The 19,856-nt window shown below is 42.3% G+C and overlaps 2 protein-coding genes across 4 annotated transcripts in view; one reads left to right on the top strand and one right to left on the bottom strand.

The window, feature by feature from the left end:
- Nucleotides 1-637: 637 nt before the first annotated feature.
- FANCF (FA complementation group F) lies at nucleotides 638-1,956 on the bottom strand. Its single transcript, XM_043516673.1, has one exon. The coding sequence runs from the start codon at nucleotides 1,848-1,850 to the stop codon at nucleotides 702-704; it is 1,149 nt and encodes a 382-aa protein (XP_043372608.1). The 5' UTR covers nucleotides 1,851-1,956; the 3' UTR covers nucleotides 638-701.
- A 284-nt stretch (nucleotides 1,957-2,240) lies between these two features.
- Nucleotides 2,241-19,856, top strand: part of GAS2 (growth arrest specific 2) — a 161,039-nt gene continuing 143,423 nt past the window's right edge. Inside the window, exons 1-2 of one of the 3 annotated variants that reach the window (XM_038407865.2) lie at nucleotides 2,241-2,502; nucleotides 7,573-7,706. The gene's annotated coding sequence lies outside the window, so the exon portion shown is untranslated. Of the gene's footprint in view, nucleotides 2,503-2,633; nucleotides 2,766-6,717; nucleotides 6,835-7,572; nucleotides 7,707-19,856 lie in introns of those variants that run through there. The other 2 variants (XM_043516674.1, XM_043516676.1) reach the window with 2 other exon arrangements.

Below are 19,856 nucleotides of genomic sequence, written 5' to 3'. Positions count from 1 at the left end.
AGACAAAAAGAGTCATTTTCCCTCGTTTTGTACTCTTCAACTACTAGAAACAAGTGTCAACACACTGTACCCACGGCAATGAACAGTTCAACTTCTAACTTTTCAACACAGAGAAAGTTATGCTAGTTTCCTCTGTGTTTTAAGGTATTTGCACACTTTACTTTTGTAGCAATAGTGCTAATAGGGGATGGAAGCATTTCCTGTTAGTGATCTGCAGAATTAAGGGTACCCATAAGCCAAATAGCCCAACCATAAGTATTGGGGAATATCAGAGCTGGCAAAGACATAAGAAGTGGGGGGAAGAAAAGAAATTGGAAGAGGAAAGAAGAAGATTCCTAGTCAACTTGTTCTCAGTGTAAGAGAAAGTTAACTGGGAACAACTTGACTAGATGTAAGGGGCCTGATTCTGAGCTCATTTACACAGATTTTATATGGGTAACTCCTGTGGGGGGAATCAGTCCAGGTTTACACCAGGATGTGCAAGAGCAGAACCCGGTCCCTTAGGTACTCTTTGCTAACTTACTTAAGTTTTATGGCATGCAATCTGATCACAAAGTTGCCTTTTCACTCCAAACAAGGTATAATCCAGTTGGCTTTGGTCTTAGTTACACAGAAAAGAAAGTTACTCCGGTTTCTCGGATTTCAGGCCATTGAGTTTCCTATGAAACCTATTTAATGTCCCAGTCCTCTCCTCCTCCGGGCTAACGCTCTAGAGTCCTGTCCTCTCTTTCGAGAGGTGCCTCCATCTCCAGCAACAGGTCAGTCCAGACACTCAGGCCGCACACTTCGAAGTCTCCATCCTGGGTCTTCAGGTTTTTCAGAGAAGCCAGGGCAGCCTCTCGGAGCGGGGCAGGTCCCCTCATGAAGCAGCTGAAGCGCTCGCGCAGCTCTTCCCAGGAGAGCTCGTCCTCACTGGGGCAGCGGCTGCTGGCCCACTGGCCGCGCAGGGGATCGTAGCGCAGGCGGCTGCCCCAGCTGATAAGGAGATGCAAGTAAGGGGTGCCCAGCTGGGGGTATCGGGCAGAAAGGGCAACCAGCAGGGAGCCCGGCAGGAGGCGGCAGAAGTCGGAGAACCGGCCTAGGTCCCCGATCAGCCAGGAGAGCACCGCCGCAGCCGGCCTGGCCCCCTCTCTGCCAGCGTCGTCCCCGGCCTGCTCCAGCAGCAGCGCCGCAAGCACCCGGTAGACCCTAGGCCCGGGCAGCTGCCCCAGGACACCCGCCAGCCCCTGCTCCTCCTCGTCTTCCTGCAGCCGGGACAGCAGCAGCTGGGCTTCGGTCCGCAGCGGCGGCTCCGGCTCCCCAGGGCGCGTCGGGGCGGAGCTGGGAGGCAGCAGCAGCAGCTGGACTGCGGCCCTGCGCCGGGCCAGGAGGCCGAGGCTGCAGGGCCCCGGGGTAGCTTGGCCGCGGGGCGGCAGCAGCAAGCTCCGCAGGAGGCGGTGGCAGGCGGCGGGCGGCAGCGCCCGGTTGCCCAGCAGCGCTAGGCCCAGCAGCTCCGGGCAGCGCCCCAGGTGTCCGAAGCCTAGCGGCGGCCCCTGCCGCCGTCGGCGGAGCCGCTGCCCCAGGGCGGCCCGGAGCCGGGGCTGGGCGCGGAAGCGGCCGTGCAGCTGCTGGAAGTAGCGGCCCCACTGCAGGGCTCTGTCCACGGTTGGCGGGTCCCAGTCCCGGACCTGCCCCGAGCGGGACACGGCCAGGAGCCCGGGCAGCGTCTCCACCTGCCACAACAGCGTCTCCATGGCGACGGCTCGCCCGGACCCTCCGCGCTTCCCGCCGCAAGTTTGAGCAGCGGCTCTACCTTCCGCCCATGAGGTAGCCCAATGGGAACCCGCTTGAGGTGAGCCCTGCAATCCCATTGGCTGGTAGTGATGTCAGTCCCCTGCCCATTGACTTCCGCTTCCCCTAGATCACGGGAGAAGGCCTCGGGCCCGAGGGAGCGTTGTTTGATCAGGCTGGGTCAAAGTCAGGTAGAGCGGCGAGAGTGATGTAGGCCGGGGTGACCGTTTCGGCCTGTACTGCCCGTGTGCAGCGCTGCTAGGAGCACCCCTCTCGCTACTCAGCCCGCAGTCACCCGCCCCCGCTTGCAGTATAGACATTCCCTCTCAGGCATCTTCCACCAGCCCCTGCCATTAAGTGACCTGTAGTTAGAGGGACAGCTCCCTTAAAACACAGTTCAGCTGCTGTGACTGCAACACTAAAATAAAATATGACCACACCGGTGAAGTACAATATAAAATAATCCCCCCAATTACAGCAGGGGTCTAACACTAACTTTTACATATATAGATTTTACTCCCCAGCGTTTGAACCCGCAGTCTTCACATCCACAGCTACACAGTGATTCCAGCTCTAGTGTTTAGCTCTGTAGCATTTGTTTAAGTCCCTTTTTGCTATAATCCTGTGATTAAGTGTGGCTCAGCTTTCATTTTAAAAAGGGTTCTAGCTCTTACAGGTGTGGAGAAAAATGTTGAAAATGTCATCAGAATCATTCTAAAGACTCAAAAAACAGTAAGTAATAATCCCCAAATTGTTTTTAAATCATGATGAGGTTTACACAATCATGATTTTGGGCAGGCTGATTCATGATTGAGGGCTATCAATACTAATCAGAGACCTCTCCTTTTCACTTTTATGGGAATAATAGAGAAATGCCACTCACACTCATGCTGTTACCCACTATGTCTCTCCAGGGTTGGGCTGGACCACAATACACACATTGCAAGTGGGTTACACAACTATCTGTGATACTGCAGTAGAATGCCAGACATCAGGTTGGTTTCTATTCCTGGTTCTGGTACCAGATTGTGGTCTAGTGGTTACAGTCAGCATATCCAAATGTAGCAATTTTCCTAGTTGGCTCATCTGCGGGGACAGAGCCCTCACCCTTCGTATAAAAGCATAAGCCTCTACTACTTGAGCTGAAGAGCCAGATGTATTAGCATGCAAGCAGCAGCTGTCATAAATGTCTATATCCATAGTTCTCAAACTTTTGTAGTGATGACCCCTTTCACATGGCAAGCCTCTTAGTATGACACCCCCTTATAAATTAAAAACACTTTTTAGTATATTTAACACCATTATAAATGCTGGATGCAAAGTAGGGTTTGAGGTGGAGCCTGACGGCTCACAATCCCCCATAATAACCCCATAATAAGCTCATGATCCCTTGAGGGGTCCCAACCCCCAGTTTGAGAACTGGTCTATATGTTGTTTAGCCAGTAGAGGATGATCCAGAGTCACTCTATTAGTATGGGTTACAGTAGAACTTAATTTGGCATGTTCTTTCTGAAAGGCTGGCAACGAGGATGAAAGTTGGCTGGAAATTTATCACATGCTCATGAAACCACCTACAGCAGGGGTCAAAATTGTGAGAGTTCACAGCACTGTTTGTCCAATTCCAAGCCCCTACTCATCCACATGGCATATGCTTACTTTCATGTCTCCTGGTGCTAGGACCAGCTCCCACTGTTATTTGCATTATTTATCTTTAGCAATTCTTCTGTAGGTCAAGTGCTATTAGGTCAAGGCCTTTGCTTTTGCATTAGAATCATCAATTTTATCTTCACTGCTGCTATGAAGCTCCAAATGATATCATAGAGCACTAGTGTAGAACTTCTCAGCTTGAGGACCACATATATCATTTCAGGAAGGTCGATGCTCTGTGGCAAGTTTTCTGCCTTGTTCTCTTCCCTTTGTACCACTCATGTGATATAAAGGGAGCACACACCACCTGGAAGTTCCCAGCAGGCCTACAGATAGCATAGCAAGCTCTGACTCCTCCTGGAAGCTGCATGCACAAAGGGGTACATTGGGAGCAGAAAGGGGAAGCAGCTGGAGTGTACTGCATTTTGATTGTCCCTAGACAATGTTTGGTCCTTAAGAGACTGTTTGCAGTGGTGCAAATTAGAACATTTCCACAAGCTGCTCTAACACCGACTGAAGCAGAGAATTGGGGAACCATAGATGGTTGTTGGTTTCTCAGTTTCTCCTGTTTTTCCCCTCTCCTAGGCTACCTTAAATAGTTCTGTACAAAAGAAGAGCCATCCTTTCCTGAGTACTATTCTAGACTCACTCAGAGCCAGTGAAGCTCCTATCCTCACTAGGCCTCCCACTGCCAGAGCTATTCTCTCCTCCCTCCCCTGAAGTAAAGAACAGAGAGCAGATGCTCATCATCATTGCCAACTCAGAACTATTCTTGGAACCGATGAGGAAGATAGTTGGGTGTTCGTGCCCCTAACCTCTTCCCCCTCCTAATTTGCTGACTTTAAAAAAATAAAGAAGGTTCTTATTTGTGTGTTTAACAGTGAGGGTACTTACCCACTGGAACAACTTATGAAAGGATGGGGTGGATTGCCTATCAGTAGGCATCTTTAAAATCAAGACTGAGGTCTTTCTAAAAGATATGGACTTAATGGGGGTATTCCTGGGTGAAGTTTTATGGCCTGTGTTAGCCAAGGGATCAAACTAGATAATCGGAATGAGTCCTTCAGTCCTAAAAAAACAAAACAAAAACACGCACCCCCCCCCCCCGAAAGCACTGGAGTTTAAAAGTCTTAGAATAGACTTTCAGTTCAGAATTAACTACATATTCTCTCCTGAGGGCCAGAGGTCCCTAGATTTCCACAATACTATTGTAATAAATTTGTTGCTGAGTGGACTCACTGTTGGCATATGCCCTTCTGGCTGGGCATGGCCTAGCAGACTCTCCTCAGCAAGCACCCTGCCAACAGCTGCTCTAGCTCTCTAAAAGGGTCTACCTCAGAGGTGGTCAACCTGAGCCTGTGAAGGAGCCAGAATTTACCAGTGTACATTGCCAAAGAAATACATCAGCAGCCCTGCATCCCCACCCCCAGTGCCTCCTGCCCACCGGCGGCCCCACCAATCAGCGCCTTCTTCTCCCTCTCCACACCTCCTGATCAGCTGTTTTGTGGTGTGCATGAGGCTTTGGGGGGGGGTAGGAGGGAGGAGTGAGGGCACAGCAGGCTCAAGGGAAGGGGCAGGAAGGGGAGGAGTAGGGGCAGGGCCTGTGGCAGAACCAGAGGTTGAGCAGTGAGCACCCCCTGGCCTATTGGAAAGTTGGTGCCTGTAGCTCCAGTCTTGGAGCCAGTGCTACAGAAGGAACTGCATATTAACTTCTGAAGAGCTGTATGTGGCTCCAGAGGCACAGGTTGCCCCCCCCCCCGGTCTACCTCCTCTCACAACTCACCCTCCAGCCAGCTCACATTTAGTCTTACTCCTTCTAAAGTAAGCTAACAATCCACTAAACTAAACTCAGACATAACTCTTTGCTTCAACTCAGGCTCTGCAACATTGTTCTTCCACGGTTCGGCAGAGCAACATCTCTTAGAGCTTTCTCCCTGGAGGAGAAGCTTTGCACTCAGTATTCCTTCTCTCTCTTCTCATAGTGTTTCCACATCATCTTTCCAGTGATCCAGTAGGGGAATACAGGCATGCTAGCCCATTCTCCCATCCATCTGGGGTTTCATTCAGGGACCCTGTGGGTAAGCAGCTAAGATCTGCTCCTTCAGAGGCCTCACTATCTCCCTTGACTTCTTCCTACCTTGGCTTCCTTTAGTCAGTCTCATTCTCCTTCCCTAGGCCTTTTTCCATTCTCTAGGATTCAAAGAAGGATTACTCTCTACAGCACTTTTTATATCTGGGCTTCTTGCCTTTATGTTCACCACCCAGATCATCCCTCAGCTGGGCTTCATCTTCAGCTGGGCCTAGCTCACCCTTTAGGTGCAACCAGGTACACTAATTGTTCCCTCTCTCCAATTAACTATTTCATTACATATGTGCGGTACACACCCACCACAATTGCTATTAATGTTAATAAGAGTTTGTTTACATATAATCTTTTATTTCAAAAGATTGAAAAGCATATTATACGTCATTCACTGCTGAAATGCAGTCATTTCGCAGGTAGAATGTGTCAACCATTCAATAGTACACAGCGAAAAATACAACACAACAGTTTAAGATATGAAGTGGGGAATACTGCATTCAGGTGAAACTACAGGTGGAAGTTTTGGTAGTCAGAAAACGGTTATGTGAATTGGAATTTTGTCAGGATGTTAGTATTAACACAGTCTGTCTTGCAATAGTGTTATGGTCTCTAAAGTGATCAATTTCACTGAGTTTTAGGTCCATGTATATTTTAATGAAGGATTTATTTTGGAGGTTTGTCTGCACCACAGCAGAAATAAAAGAGAAAGTTCCTTTCAGGAATTTCTGATAGGAAATCTTTGAGGGTTTCTGATCTTAGTCTTATTGGATGAAATGTACATGTTTATATAACATAAATGTGCCTGTAAATTTCACTTGAAAGAAATTAAATAATCACATTTTCAGCACCAGGAACCTAACAAAAACAGGCTGTGAACATATGACCGCATTGGACAAAGCCCTAAGAAGTCTAGAACATTCCTGCATGTAAAGGGAAATGAATGGGATTTCTAACAGGCCTCTGTAGAGCTGATTGAAAAATGGAATTTCCAGCCTATGCAAAATTCTGGTATTTTAACATTTGATTTTGTCCCAAACTGGGATCAAAAGTCAAAATACTGACATTTTTAATTGAAATGAAACATTTTGACATTCCTGAAATGAAATGTTTTGTTTCAGTTTGTTGATCCAAAACTAAACTTTTTTTCCTGTTGGGTTTTTCGAGTCCTGTTTTTTAACTCTGTGTCTGCCTGAGGTGTCATGGTGTTTCATGAGATTCCAGTTACTAATTCCACCACAGGAAAGATCCCATGATGCAACATGGTGGATCAAACCCTGGGAGAGATTGTGGTGCATTATGGGAGATGCAGTCTGTTTGGATTTCACTAATATCAGGTGAGCACCAAGAAGAGCCCCCAAAACAATCAGTAGATGTTTAGCTGCTCCACATCCTCTCCTCTGATGTTGTAAATTGAACTTGAAATCTGAATTATCAAAGCTAAGATAATTGTACTCCAAGAGATACCTGAACTTCTCTTGTAAATGCACAGGCTTCTTAGGCAAAGTTAGATGAAATTACAGTATTTGTACATTGCCATGTTAATTTCATGAGAGGATTCTGACCATCAAGGCAACAAAGCGGTGTCTTAGCTTGTTAGTTAGTATCCATGTATGGGCATTAATTTACAACAGGCCAGTTTGATAAAATTTGTCTACATCATGGAAAATCTATGGGGTTTGGGGCTCATGTTGGTTTTCTAATAAAAATGGGTGACAGGTTCCCCCAAGCCAACTCTTTTTCCTGGTTGCCATATCTCCTCAGAACCTCTAAAAGAATCTCACAACACAAACCCTAAAGCCGCTAAAACTTTCTTGCAGACTTGCAGTGGTAAACACCTGTAACCTGAACGTCCTCCCAACTTCCAAACCCTTCTTTTGCACTAGTAGCAAATACAGCTGACTTGCCCCATCTCTCTAACCAAAACTTCTGCACTTTTCCTGATTATGAACCCTGATTCTCAACATGCCAACCTCCACCTCACACAAGTCCCTCCCAACCTGAACTATTGATCCCAGATGCCAAATTCTCCCCCCAGGTTTGTAATAAGCTATTGTTATTTATTTTTGTTGCAGAAGCACCTACACGCCAACCCCCCTCTTATGCTAGGCACTGTACATACACACAGAATGAAAAGACAGAACCTGATCCAAAGAGCTTGCAATCCAAGACTGAAGATAACAAATACAACAGATGAGAAGAGCACAAGGTAACACTGAGACAAGTTATGATTTGTGTAATAAGCAGTGACCCCAGCATGACAGCTACCTAACCATAAATTCTCTTTTCCACACTCTCCATTCAGAAAACTACCTTAATCTCCCATACCCTGGCGCTAATATTATAAAAGGCATCCAGGTTTATCATTTTAGTGTCTGGCTGCCCTACCAGTACCTTTTGAGGCCTTCCAGTACAAGTCTAAGAGAATAAGTATAAGAGAAATCCACTGATCAGCTTGATATATTGACGTGATTCAATAATCAAATGCAGTGGAGCAGATGGAGAATTTTCTTTGGGTCAAGAAGAGCATAAGCTGCTTCCTGTCAAACTGGCTATCTTTTCCACATATACATATTTTTTCCTGGAGGACTTTTAGAGTTGGAAGCCTCCTTTCTATGGTTTGGCAGCTTCAGTAATTGTCAGCATTGTGGATATGTTACATTTCATGTTGGGTAAAATCTATAAGCTCAATACTTTGTTTAGGGAGAACAGGGAGCCACAAGGACATCCAAAAGAAAATCATCCGGATATAGTACATGAGCTCTCTCTCTCTCTCTTTTTTGTTTGGAGGGGAAAAGCGTGGTAGTAACATTTATTAAGCATTCCAAAGAACTTATTATCTCAATGCCCAACCTTAGAAATACCTTTCACTATAATACACTTATCCCCATTGCCTAGGTTTAAAACAAAGGGTCAGATTCTCAGGTGGTGTAAATCAGAATAATTTCATTGATTTAATTGGAGATATGTCTGTTTTCACCAAGTGGGAATATGGTTTCAAATCTGTTTTCTTTAAAGAAAAAAAGTAGTATCATCTGGTTTAATATATCATCTGTTTGTGATATTGTGACTCATTAGTTGCATCTACAAGTTTCTTTACGAATGTATGTGTCTATAAGTTGTTTTTCCTGTTTGTTTTCTTTCACGTGGATGTTATGTATATATTAGATCTGATGTATTTGCCCATTTTTAGCATCTAATTAAAGAGAGAGAGAGAGAGAGAGAGAGAGAGAGAGAGAGAGAGAGAGAGAGGTGTCAGATCCAGGCACATTTTGGGTCCTTCACTGCATGTCTATGTGTACATTTGATGTAAATGCCTGCCCATAAGTGGGTTGTTTTAGTTCTTATGTTAAATGTTCATGCAAAAGCAGGCAGGATGGAGAACAGGCAAGACAGACATCCAGACTTTTTATTTTTTTTAAATAAAGATCCTTAATGTATTTTTGAAGTCAGATTTTAAACAGGAACAATCATCTGTGAGAGTGTTCAGCAGCCATACTGTTAAACAGTATTAAAGAGAAAAGTTTCTCCTCTATAGTGGCTTTTGATAGATAGGATGTAGGGCCCTCCAGAGAGTAGTTGAATGAGAAGATGCTGTTGATTAAAGAACCAGAGGAGAAACAAGCCAACCAAACCCAGTTTTCAGTGACCCATACCAGCATGGTTTCACAACTCCTATATTTTGCTTGAGTTACTGTTAATGCTTTGTCTGAACCTGAAATTCAAGCAAAAGATTCATATGAAACCTTGCGAAACTCATGAATTTAATCTCTTTTGTTATGAAACCAATAAAACTCCTCAGGCAAGACTGGTCAATTTGCAGCAAAATTGATCAAATGTGCCAGAGATCTGTAATCTGTTGTTCAATTCTGTTTCCTCTCAGTAGCCACATTTACTGTAAAGTGGGCATAATTTTTCCTCTAAAAATAAAGGAGGTATACTCTATATGCCCACATATATAGCACTACAAAATGGGAAAGGATTGCTGCAAAAGATTTGTATTTCCAAACACAAGCTATTTGGGGGAGACAGTGTCATGTCACCTGTTACTGTTTGGTCAAAAGTTCTAAAAACTTCTGGCCACTTGGCAAATTACTAAATTACCAATAGTGTGTGGTCATCCTTCCGGATAATAAGTGGACAGTTATTTATGGACCTCACACATGTCTCAGCCAATTAGATTTTGGCTATGAAGAGATTAAAACATCCCTCTGCCAGACATCAAACGTGAATTGTTTACTGTTGTATTAAAGACAGACAAAACCAAAAGTCAGATTGGAACATCCTTGATATTTAGAGATATCTGGTTCTATGATCTAACTTCTTGGTCAGCCCCCTCTCTGAATAGAGGCCAAACTAAAACACTCATCTTTTGAGAAGTTTAGATTAGTATCCAAACTTTGTTGCTTGGGCTTATCTGTAATTCTGATGGTATCAGTCATGTCTGTAAAATCAAAGTTGTGGCATAGAGCTCAATTCATCCATGCTGGAGATGCAGTCAGTGCATCTGAGGGGTTGTGGGTAAAGGTGGCTTTACACCACCTCTTTTGTGCTACTGAGCCTGGGTATGGTCAGTTTAGCTCCTGCTGCAACTTACAGATGCCTCAGGCCTAAGTAATGCCAGCTTGTAACAACTCCTGAAGAATAGTTACACCAGACAGAGATAGCTGGAGTACAATATGCAGTGGCCATGCATGCCTCTGGCAAGCCTCCTGTTCCAGGTGATGGTTCCTTCATGCCAGGAAAATCCTCAGTTGCTCTTTTAGGGTAGCATTGCAAAAAGGTCTGGCATATGGTGTGTGTGAGAAAACTTCAGATAACTTTTACAGCATTTTAGGCCACATTTATTCCAGGTGCCCAAATTGAGACACGTTAAAGAGACCCTGGTTTTCAGAGGGTGAAAGATCAGCACTTTCTGAAAACAAATGTCCCGATAAAGTATTTCAAGTTGGATACCAAATTGAGCCATGCAAAATCACTAGTCACTCTTGAAAATCTTGATTTTAAATGGTGAGGCTGTTGTATGTAAATGTAGTCAAGTGTGCCAGGACTGAGTCAAGTGTGCCAGCATCTCACAGCTTTACTTTTGAACAATGAATTGTTGTGCGTGGTCTTAAAGTGAAATTGTACAGTTAAGAAAAACACCTCTAAAAGTTTTCTCCAACTGGTAGTTTTCATGTGTTTCAGTGACAAATGAAACTTTATCATTCACGAGGGTATAGGAAAGTTTTAAAAACACATTTTTCATATTGGAGCCCATTATATTTTTAATGTGTATAAAATTCAAAGCAGGATAACCGGGCATAAATCTATTTCTATATCTGTCTGGATTCTAATAACACAAGCCATGCAAGTATCAATCTTGTGGTTGCCCTGATATCTCAGAACTTCTCATTGTCTGTATGGGCTAATATCTGAGTTACCTATTTAGTATATATCTATGTGCACTATGTATACACATGAATACACACACACTGGATAGAGATTTATTTTTTGTGCAATAAGTTTCTCAGTGTCTGTTGTTTCCATTTTCATGTCTCCAAAGCTTTTATGTGAATTCTTCCAGCACGTTTCTCATTATTCTCTCAACCTTTCCTCTGCTAGATGGCTGGGGTTTCCAGACATATAACCTGAAATGTCCTGGGAGAATTTACATAAAAACAATAAAGCCAAGGAAATGGAAACCACAGGATATATACATTTTTTCAATCTTTGCTAAGAAGATCATTGGTTCATATTTACAAAGGAATTCAATTTTCCATTGTGAAGCAAATGTGGGGGAAAAGGGATGGCAGACATCATTAGGGCTGGCATTTGTCTCATTACTTAAGTGAGTATTCTGATGGTGAGGGTTGTATGCTAATCTCATTAATGATTAAAGGGTTTCACATGCATTATTCGCAGCACATTAAGAAGAATGTACTGTGAAAAATCATATGAATGGTTGGCTCAAGAAATATTAATACATAGACCAACCCTACCTTCCAAGCTATCCCTCCACCCCATTTAAGGAAAGTTTATGGGTGGTTTTTTTTTTTTTGGTCATTTGCTAAATATAGTGGAGTGGTGTTTTTCTACTCTCTAAATTTAACATCTTCTGAAGTCAAATAGATTTAAAACTGATACAATTGTGCAGGAGATAAGTAATGTGATACAGAGACTCTAGGTTTCCAGTTTGAGTTGAGAACAGATTGGTAATAACCAAAAGTTATTGTTATAGAAAACTGTCCTATTGTTGTGTCTTCATGTTTACAAAATTACTCTGATGGACTTTGATACTCAAGGGACAGGTGTTCACATCATAGAAACCACCACTGTACTGGCACTTCTCAGATTGTGGAAGTTTTGTTTCTCTTTTTGCGTATATTGGTTTGATTTTTGTTGATAAAGATTCTCTCTCTGGCTGAAAGACCTGACTGTCTCTGGGGGCATTTTGTTTCTACTCAGGCTTACAGGCCCTTTCCATTTAGAGTTTTTACAAAGTTTTGGTTTGGGGAGGGGTTTAGAAGATAGATTCAGGCCCTATCAGAAAACTCTAATCTCAAATTACATGGTGTGGGTTGATTCTAGACAATTTTTCCTGCTAATATGTAAGATAGGGGTGTCTTCTTTCTCACCTGCTTGTTTCATTGGCAATTGAGGCACTCTCTCAGATAATTTGAATTAACCAAGCTACTATGGGTATGTCTCCACTGAAGTTGGGAGTGAGCCTCCCAGCCAGGATAGACAGACTTGTACTAGCAGGGCTTGAGCTAGCATGCTAACAAGAGCAGTGTAGACATTGCGGCTTCAGCTGCACCTTTGGCCTTCAAGCTTAAAGGGTCAGGTGCACATGAGAGCATTAGTTGCCGCCCAAGTCGCAATGTTCATACTGCTGTTTTTAGAGTGCTAGCTCGAGCCCTGCTAATATGAGTTTGCCTGCCTGGCCTGGAGACTTGCTCCCATCTGCAGTGAAGACATACCCTGAGATAATATCCATTAGGATGTCTGTCATAAAGTAATATACGTGGATAATATGCTTTTTGTTTTGGTTTAATCAATATATTGCATACACTCCATAGTTTGGACCCTGCTCCTATTTGATGACTTCTTGGGTTACAAAATTAAGTATCATAAACCAGAATTATTGCCCATAAACCTGTCCCCTGGTATGCATTTGAATTTGACCCCAAAGAGGTTCATAGAATCTTCGAATCATAGAATATCAGGGTTGGAAGGACCTCAGGAGGTCATCTAGTCCAACCCCCTTCTCAAAGCAGGACCTAATCCTCAACTAAATCATCCCAGCTAGGGCTTTGTCAAGCCTGACCTTAAAAAGCTCTAAGGAAGGAGATTCCACCACCTCCCTAGGTAACACATTCCAGTGCTTCACCACTCTCCTAGTAAAAAAGATTTTCCTAATATCCAACCTAAACCTCCCCCACTGTAACTATTTAGCTGTCAAGAACTCTTTGAGAGTATCCAGCCTATTCTGTCTGAGCTATATGAAAATCACTGCCTGTGTTTTTCAAAGCCTAATTAATTGTTCTGAACTCCTGGTTTGCTAATGGGAAGAGTAAAACTTAACAAAGTTGAAGTCCTGCCCAGACTTCATTTTTTTTCAACATGTTTCAAACCTGTATTTTCCCTGAGCTACACAGGATGAGCCTGATTTTCCTCTTGCTTGCTCCATTTTTACTCTGGCATAAATCCATTGGCTTCAATTAAATGGCTCCTGATTTACAGCAGAATAATTAAAGGAGGAGCAGGCCCAGGGCATTATCAGGGTTTATCTAGAGAATTAAAAATGCTAGGTACTGTAATTATTATCATCCCTCGGTGTTACATCATGGGAATTTTTTAAAACAACAAAACTAATAGTTTCACAACATATACGATCTTTAAGCATAAAAAGGGGAAAGCTACTTTCTAAAATCTATTGCCAATAAATCCTGACATGAACTAACTCAACAGGTTTGTGGAGTCAGTTTTGTTAAATCCTTCACAGAATTCCTGCATTTTAGATGTTCAGATGCATTCGTTCTCCTTTGAGCTTCCTTAAAATTCTCACAGTACCTAAGAGCACTGTCTTCTGCAGGTCACTTATCCTGATGTCTTTCACTCCTCATGTGTTCTTGAGCTGCTCATTCAGACCTGTAGGGATCACTTCAAGTGCTCCCGTAATCACTGGGATCATATTTATTCTAGTTTTCCATAACCATTCCACTTTGTGAAAGAGTTTTTCATACCTTGCTATCTTCTCTCTTGATTTTTATTTTATTGTTCTTGTTTCTCATTATTTATTTTTTTAAGAAAGGCTCAGGTATAGTGGATCACCCTGCTCAATTTATTATTTTATCATTGGCCAGTTAGACTTAGCTTTATAGCCAGAATGGTAAGGCAAGAAATGTGAATCACCAGGCATGCCCAGCCAGACCATTACATATTTCGCTGTATACATTTTGTTTCTTCTCTTCAGTTAGGAACAACATTACAAGGTAACTCATAATTTCACACACAGTCTTTGGCACAGAGTTCAAAAGGTCCTTCACAAATGTTTATGTCTTCCCTTAGGGCTTGTCTACACTCACAATCTGCAGTGGCACTGCTGCACCAGTGCACGGTAGCACTTAGTGAAGACATTACCTATGCTGACAGAAGAGCTGCTCCTGTTGGCGTAGGTACTTCACCTCCCCAGCAGTAGCAATGTTGAGAGGAGAAGCCCTCCAATTGGCATAGCACTGTGTGTACTGGGACTGGGGGTTAAGTCGATATAACTACCTCGATTAATTATACGGACATAAGTTTGTTGTATAGACCAGGGCTTACTCTCACTTACATTATCTCAGGCTTTCCTTCTTCTTTATGAAGCACTGGGCTATTATACACAGAATGCCTCAAATTCTGCTACCTTTCAGGTCCTGCCTTGTGTCCAAAGATCCTCAAATTCCCTGGTAGCATAGAAATGTACTATACAAGGAGCATTTGAAGACTGGTTACTTATTTATGTAATGACAGCACTATTATCTGGTCTGACTATCAATAAAGAGCAAATCCCAGTGATTTTCACCTATTCACTGTATGAAATTATGCACAGGGTTTTTATTCAAACTGGTAGGGTAATTATTAATTTGATTATTTTTATAAACTCGTTGTTATGGTGTATTGTCCCAGGACAAATAAAAAATGTGCAACATACTAAATTTAAGGATTGCCCTGTCTTATTTTCAAGAATGCCTACAATATTTACAAAGGATAAAGCTCTGGCTTACTATCTATGGCTTTCTCTTCTCATTGTTGGTTTTGCGCGTCTGGTTTTAAGGTTGGTCTGAAATTTGAGCTTTTCATAGTCTCTCAATGTGCTTCAGCAGCATGTGTCATTAATGAAGTGAATTGGGTAACTAGTCTCACCACTGTTTGTAATTCAGCCTATGACAAGCCCCAGGAAAGCAAGAAAGGCTCAGCCTGCTCTAATTAGGAAAACATGCCTAAGGCACAGTGTGTAATATAAACAGAGATGGGACAAATCACTTACTAGAAGAAAACCAAAAGTGAGCATTTGGCAAAGATGTTGTGCATTCATACCAAACAAGAAACCTGCTGAACAAAACAATCCCCACACATGGACATCAGAATGACTCACTGTCACAAGAATAAAGAACCATTGCCAGTGAGGGGGAATATGAAGAGGCACTAGAAAGAAAGATCCTATAGGGTGCTGAAATATATTTAATCAGAGTAATGATTTATAAGATTAAAAAATAAAATCTGAATCAACAGTACCAAAAGTATATTATTGTGCTTAATATGAATATAATAACAATAATTAATAATGGAATGGCTTTAATTAGCAGCTACATATACATTTATCTAGGGCAGTGGTTTTCAACCTGTGGTCTATGGAACCCTGAGTGTCCACAGACTATATCTAAGGGGTCAGTGAAAGGTTGTCATTACCATAGAACAGTGGTTTTCAACCTGTGGTCCGCAGACCTCTGGGGGTCCACAGTCTATGTCTAAGATTTCCAAAGGGGTCTGCACCTCCATTCGAAAATTTTTCAGGGTCCACAAATGAAGAAAGGTTGAAAACCACAGGTTTAGGGTGCCACATTTCAGGGAATAGTGCAATAAATCTAGGGGAGTTCCACCAAAGGAAGCCATTTTAAAAAAGGGATTGTGGAATATGGCAAATTCCTCATGGCAAGGGGGATGCTGGAAGAAAGTAAAAGAGAGAATTACTAAATAGTATCTATTTTAATTTATATCTGAGAATCTCAAAGTATTTCATAAATACTACTTAGTAAGCCTCAAACACGCCTGTGAAGTGGCTACAACAAGCATTTTATACATTGGGATGCTGAGGCAAGTGGAAGATCAATTAAAATGACTTTCCCAAGATCACACATGAGTTTTCTGTTTGGTTAAGACAGCAAGTGGCTGTCAGAGCCAGGGTTATTCCCAGGTTTCCTGACTTTCCTGCTCTAACCACAGCATACTATCCTATATATCAGGGATCGGCAACCTTTGGCAGGCAGCCTGGCAGGGTAAGCCCCTTGGTGGGCTGGTTTGTTTACCCTCCACGTCCGCAGGTTCGGCAGATCACAGCTCCCACTGGCCGTGATTTGCTGCTCCAGGCCAATGGGGGCTGCGGGAAGCAGTGTGGACCGAGGGATGTGCTGGCCATCACTTCTCACTTATGTAAATGGAAGAAGACTATAATTAATAAATAATTAATAATAATGCATGGCTATTATATAATGATTTTCATTCCTAAATGTCAAACTGCTTTACAAAAGAGGGTTAGTATGACTATGCATATTTTACAGATACAGCAACTGAAACAAGGGTGAAATGACTTGCTCAAAGTCACACAACAGATCAGTGGCCAGCTGGGAACAGAACCTAAGTCTCCAAGCTGCTAAGTAATGAGAGTCATTTATGTTCATGAAATGAGCTGGAGAACCACCTGTTTCATGTGACACTGTAACAAGGTACACACAGAGTGATATGTCCATTCAGAATGTTTTGCGTGATGCCTCTTTAATAGAAGAACAGAAAGGGTTGTTGGAACCAGAGCCTTCTCTGAGGTTTAGGAATGGCTCTTTGAGCTGAACAGTTGGAGAAAGAAGAAGATGGGGGGAGGGGAGACACTGGATGGCAGCAGTTTGTCTTTGAGGAGAAGACTGGGAATAGCTAGAGGAAAAAATGAATAGAAATCAGTGTGAAGTGTACCTGGAGAGCAGCATAAAGGTGATTGGAGTGTGGTGAAGAAAGAAAAAGGGTAGATGAAAAGCAACAGAAAGAAAGCGAGGACAAAGAAAATAGTAGAGAAAGAAAGAGAAACAGACCTACCTGAAAAGATAAAAGTACTTCTAATTCTCCTCAGACTTCATTAAGGGACATATTCTGCCTCCATGTCCGTAGAAGCCTGGCAGTGAAATGCCATAATTCTGCTGTGCAAAGGCGGCAGGGAAGTAGGGAAACTATACATACATACAAACTGGGTGTGCACTACCGCAGATAGTGTGGAACTCTCTTCCAGGAACCCCCGCATGGCAGTGTGAAAAGATCAAGGTTCCACAATCAGTTTGCAGCTTAGAGGGAAGACACATCCCCATCCCTTCCACATATGCCCTACACATCCATGTGAGATCCTTGGTGTGTGCTCGGCTTCGCATTTGCCCCTAAAGGTATAAGAAGGGTTTGAATTGCTGACTGGCCTGTTTAAATAAATTTACTTGTTTATTTTTACCACACTGAGTAAAGTCTTATAAATATAGTAATGTCTCTGATAAGTGTAAACCAGCTCACGAAGTGTCAATAGCCATATGGAGGTGCTTAGGTTGTGAGGACGCAGGGATAAATCCACAGCTACCAGAATGGAGATTCGTAATCATCCATGCTTAGTTATGGCTCTTCCAGATTGGGGTAGTGGCCTATAATTTAGCTCAGAATGTTCGTGCTGATGAAAGAGTCACAAACTAGAGGAAATAATCTAAAAATTAAAGCTTAATGCAGCTTGCATTGATCTTAATGGAGGCTTTACCACTTATGTCATTAGAGGCAGGATTGGGTCCTACATTACTATATATAGGGATACTCAGCAAGAACAATTCCACATAAGAGCTCATAAACACATGAAATAGGTTGCTGGGGAAGAAATTGGAGCAAAGAGTTATTAATGAGTTTAAGAGAAACCTAGATTTGTGTCTGAAGAAAGAAGGAATTGAAAGGTAAAGTGAAAAAGCAGGAAGGTGGAATTATGACCAATCAAAAGAGAGCAGGTGGTCAGGCAGAATGGGTTGTAAATCTATTACCTGTTGTTAGAAATTTGCATTCTTTTTGAATAATTCATTGTTTTTCCATTATCCTTGTTCTGGAACAATTGCTTACTTTTTAAAAAGCAGAGATCTTCATGTGGATTATTTGTATAACATGACAGTGAAATGTGCTCCATGGCACAGCATCGGTCAGTTAACTCCTATGGAAAACTAGCTCATCATTCCTTTCTAATCACTCACGGTACAAAAAATGTCTTAGTTACAAATCATGTGATTAGCATTACAGGGAAAAATGTTATTATTTTCAACCTAAAATATTTCATTGGCTCTGTGATGGAATTTAACATCAAGAATAGATCTTCTGTGTTTCAGTGTGTTCATAACGTTCAGTGTAGTTAACTAAGAAAGTCCTGTTTAATGCATAATATTCTCAGAAAGTACTTTCTTAAAAATCATTAGTCTAGAGTCTATTTTGACTTCAGTCCATATAAGTAACTCCCATAGTATCAATGCAATGCTTGAATATGAAAAGTGAAGAGGACTCAAAAGAATACTTATAATAGGGCCATTTTTGGGTAGAAGGATCCAGAAGACCCTGTTCCAGGGAATTGGATTGGACAAAGGCCCAGGAAATGGCCTGATAGCAATAAGAGGAAGCAGTCCCAGGGAATTAGGATTTGGATGGGGGAAAAATCCCAGGACACTGTTCCTTTAATGGCCTGGATGAGGAACCCTGTTGAGGGTGAAGCAGGGCTCTCCTCTCTTCCAGCTGATACAGAGGAGCTCTCTGAAGGAAAGCAATATATAGACTGCCTCCTCCCTCAGAATGGAGGAGACACTGAAACAGAAAGAAACTAGAGCCAAGTGTCAGCTAGAAAGGGCTAAGGTGATGCCTTTGGGTGGAGTAGAGTGAGGAGGTGGAAGAGCTCTGTGTTTGGCAGAAGAACCAGGGCTAAGTATGAACTTTTGTGTTCATGGTTCCATGGTTATGGACCTTATATTTTGGGACTCTTTGAGGACTGTTTGAACCATTTGTTATTAAGGACTCTGAAGACTGTTTGAATCTTACTAAACTAGACCTACGTGGAGGTGCTGTTAAACACAAAAGAGATGTTGTGGCATGCTTAAGGGGCCTAAAGGGGGAGCTAGGAGGAGCAGGGTACCTTCAAAGTGACCCCTGGTCATGGGGGTTGCTCAAAAAATGGCTGCCCTGTCACAATATAGGATAAGAAAATTATATTTCTATAATAAAAGAATAGTTTCAGAACATACTAAAATGAAAAAAAAATACAAACCCAGTCACACCTTAAAAACCCATCAAAAATCATATTACCCTCTAAGCAACTAAACAACATTGCTGTTGAACTCTTGTCCTCCTGTTACCTCCCCCTCCCCGTTGCTTTTTGTGTCCATAGTGGATAGATTCTGACACCCTTAGTTATGTTGAGTAGTATTTCACTGTAATAAGTAGCCCCATTGAATTTATTGGGGATGCTGGTGGAATAAGTTGCTACTCAGTGTGAGTAAGAGTGGCAGAATCTGACCTTTAGATTATAAAATCTTATGAGCAGGAACAGTGTCTTCTGTATGTTTTGTGAAGCACGTAGCAAACTAGTGAGCATGTTAAAAAACAACGGTAGTAATCTGTGCAGATAAGGTTTTTCTTATTGTTGAATGGTTGTAGGAGCTATGGTACCTTTACAATTATTTTGATCCAATTCTAGAAGTGATAATGTCATAGATTATTGTGGTAAGCATCCATTTTTCACCATCCTGGACAGAATGTTGTACATATCTAGCCAGATACAGATCAGCAGTCTCTTTTCTTTATTAGGGGAGGTTACATAAGAGCATCATCATGAGTAGTGATTCCTTAATGAATACATCAAGTCTATGATAAAGATGAACCAATTTATTATTATTTAGATTTGCGGTTGTCAACACAATGTCATTTGGTATTTTTACTCAGACTGTGTTCTATAGCAATGAATTCACAATTGTGACAGATAGCAATAAAACTTTATGAACATTTTTTGAAGTAGTTATAAATGATGTGTAAACTATACTTACAGAAAATGTTTGTGGTAAAGCAAGTTTAC

This window comes from Dermochelys coriacea, chromosome 6, assembly GCF_009764565.3.
Source record: "Dermochelys coriacea isolate rDerCor1 chromosome 6, rDerCor1.pri.v4, whole genome shotgun sequence".
Lineage (NCBI taxonomy): Eukaryota > Metazoa > Chordata > Testudines > Dermochelyidae > Dermochelys > Dermochelys coriacea.
Note: the sequence above shows the minus strand (reverse complement) of the source record. Positions and strands in the feature narration are given on the sequence as shown.